This window comes from Arachis hypogaea, chromosome 15 (genome assembly GCF_003086295.3).
Source record: "Arachis hypogaea cultivar Tifrunner chromosome 15, arahy.Tifrunner.gnm2.J5K5, whole genome shotgun sequence".
NCBI lineage: Eukaryota > Viridiplantae > Streptophyta > Magnoliopsida > Fabales > Fabaceae > Arachis > Arachis hypogaea.
The window spans coordinates 33,530,739-33,532,676 of NC_092050.1; the positions used below are offsets into that span (position 1 = coordinate 33,530,739).

The 1,938-nt window shown below is 30.9% G+C and overlaps 1 protein-coding gene across 1 annotated transcript; it reads left to right on the forward strand.

Annotated features, from left to right (window-relative positions):
- The first annotated feature begins 432 nt into the window (after nt 1–432).
- On the forward strand, nt 433–1,609 carry LOC112748282 (uncharacterized). Its single transcript, XM_029292931.1, has 2 exons — nt 433–709; nt 807–1,609. Exons 1-2 carry the CDS (start codon nt 433–435, stop codon nt 1,607–1,609), a joined length of 1,080 nt encoding a protein of 359 aa, XP_029148764.1.
- Nucleotides 1,610–1,938: the final 329 nt, after the last annotated feature.

Consider the following 1,938-nt stretch of genomic DNA (forward strand, 5'->3'; position numbering starts at 1 on the left):
TTTAGTCTTCTTCTATTTTCAAATCCCATCCGTCACCCATTTATTCTCTTAAACCATTTTCTTAGTTTCATATTTTCAATCTTCTTTTTCTATTCATTATCTAGTGGTCATTTTCGCTTTATTAAAAGGTAAATTTTAAATTCTCTATTTTGTTTTATATAGCTCTCTATGACTCTATGTATCTTTCAATTTCATTGTTTCTCTTTTTGATATTTTCAATTGTAAATTTTAATTCAAATAATTATAATTTAGGTATTAAACTATTTTTTATTCTCTTCATGAATTTATATATTTTATTTTATTCTCAATTTAGTGATTTTTATTATTTATCTTTCGTTCTATTCTATATTATATGTAATTATATATAAATTTTTAAAGTGAATTGATCAATTTACTAATTTAGAATATATTTTTTTATTTTTAGAAATAGTCATGGAAAAATATTTCAAAAGAAAACAAACACTAAAATCTGAAGTCACTCCATTAATCTCTTCTAATAAAAAGAAGTTCTTAGAATTCAATGTGGAAAGTCTGGTAGCTGATCCTGGACAAGGACCCAAAATTTCAAATTATGATCCAAATGAGAGGGATGAAGTTAGACGAGCTTATTTGCAAAAAGGTCCTTGTCAACCAAGAGAACATGATTTTCCACAAACATATTTTGGAACTTCTATTCGTAGATTTAATGCTGATTGGTTTGATGAATTTGGTAATTGATTGGAATATAGTATTTCAAAAGATGCTGTCTTTTGTCTCTGTTGCTATCTTATGAAACCTGATGGTGCAAGTGGTGATGCTTTTGTAAGAGGGATTTTCAAATTGGAAAAAGAAGGAGCGATTACAAACACATGTTGGAAATCATGATAGTGCTCATAATCAAGCTCGAAGAAAATGCAAAGCACTCATGAAGCAAAAGCAACATATTGAAGTTGTTTTTCAAAAGCATTCAGACCAAGCTAAAAAAGATTACCGAACTCACTTAACAGCAACAATTGAGTGCATTAGGTTCTTATTGCGACAAGGATTGGCTTTTCGTGGTGATGATGAATTGCACAATTCAAACAATCAAGGTAATTTTTTGGAGCTTCTTGACTTTCTTGCTCAACATAATACAGAGATTGATCGTGTTTTCAAAAATACTCGTGGAAACCTTAAACTAGTAGCACCTAAAATTCAAAAAGATATTGTTAGAGCTGCTGCAAGTGAAACTACTAAAGTTATTATTGATGATCTTGGAGATGATTTATTTGCTGTTTTAGTTGATGAAGCTCGAGACATTTCTGTTAAAGAGAAAATGGCTGTTTGTTTGCAGTATGTGAATAAAGAAGGGATTGTAATGGAGCAATTTCTTGGCCTTGTCCATGTTTCTAGCACAAATGCGTTGTCGTTAAAAGTAGCTTTGGAATCTTTATTAGCAAAGCATAGTTTAAGCTTAGCAAGAATACGTGGACAAGGTTATGATGGAGCTAGTAATATGCAGGGAGAATTTAATGGCTTAAAAAGTTTGATCTTGAAAGAAAATGCTTGTGCTTTTTATGTTCATTGTTTTGCTCACCAACTTCAATTAGCACTTGTGGTTGCTGCAAAGAAACAGGTTGAAATTGTGTAATACCCAGTCTAACCGAAATTTAGTAAATAATAAGTTAAATAGGAGCGAATATGTTTGGAATATTTGGCAATTGGAATTTGATAATTTAAATACGATATTTGGATTCAGTGAATTTTTTCGAGTCGGAAAATATAGTTTTCTGCGTAAAAGTGCGCAGTGGAATTTTGACCGGCAATACCGGCTGAGATCTGTCTGGTACTACAACTGAGGAAATTGATTATGGGTAAATAAGATTAAGAAATGAGGAATTATAATTAGGAAAGATAGAAATATTTAAAGTGCGATTTAGAGCGCTAATCTTAAAGGTTTTGGCCCAAAATTGGGCCAAT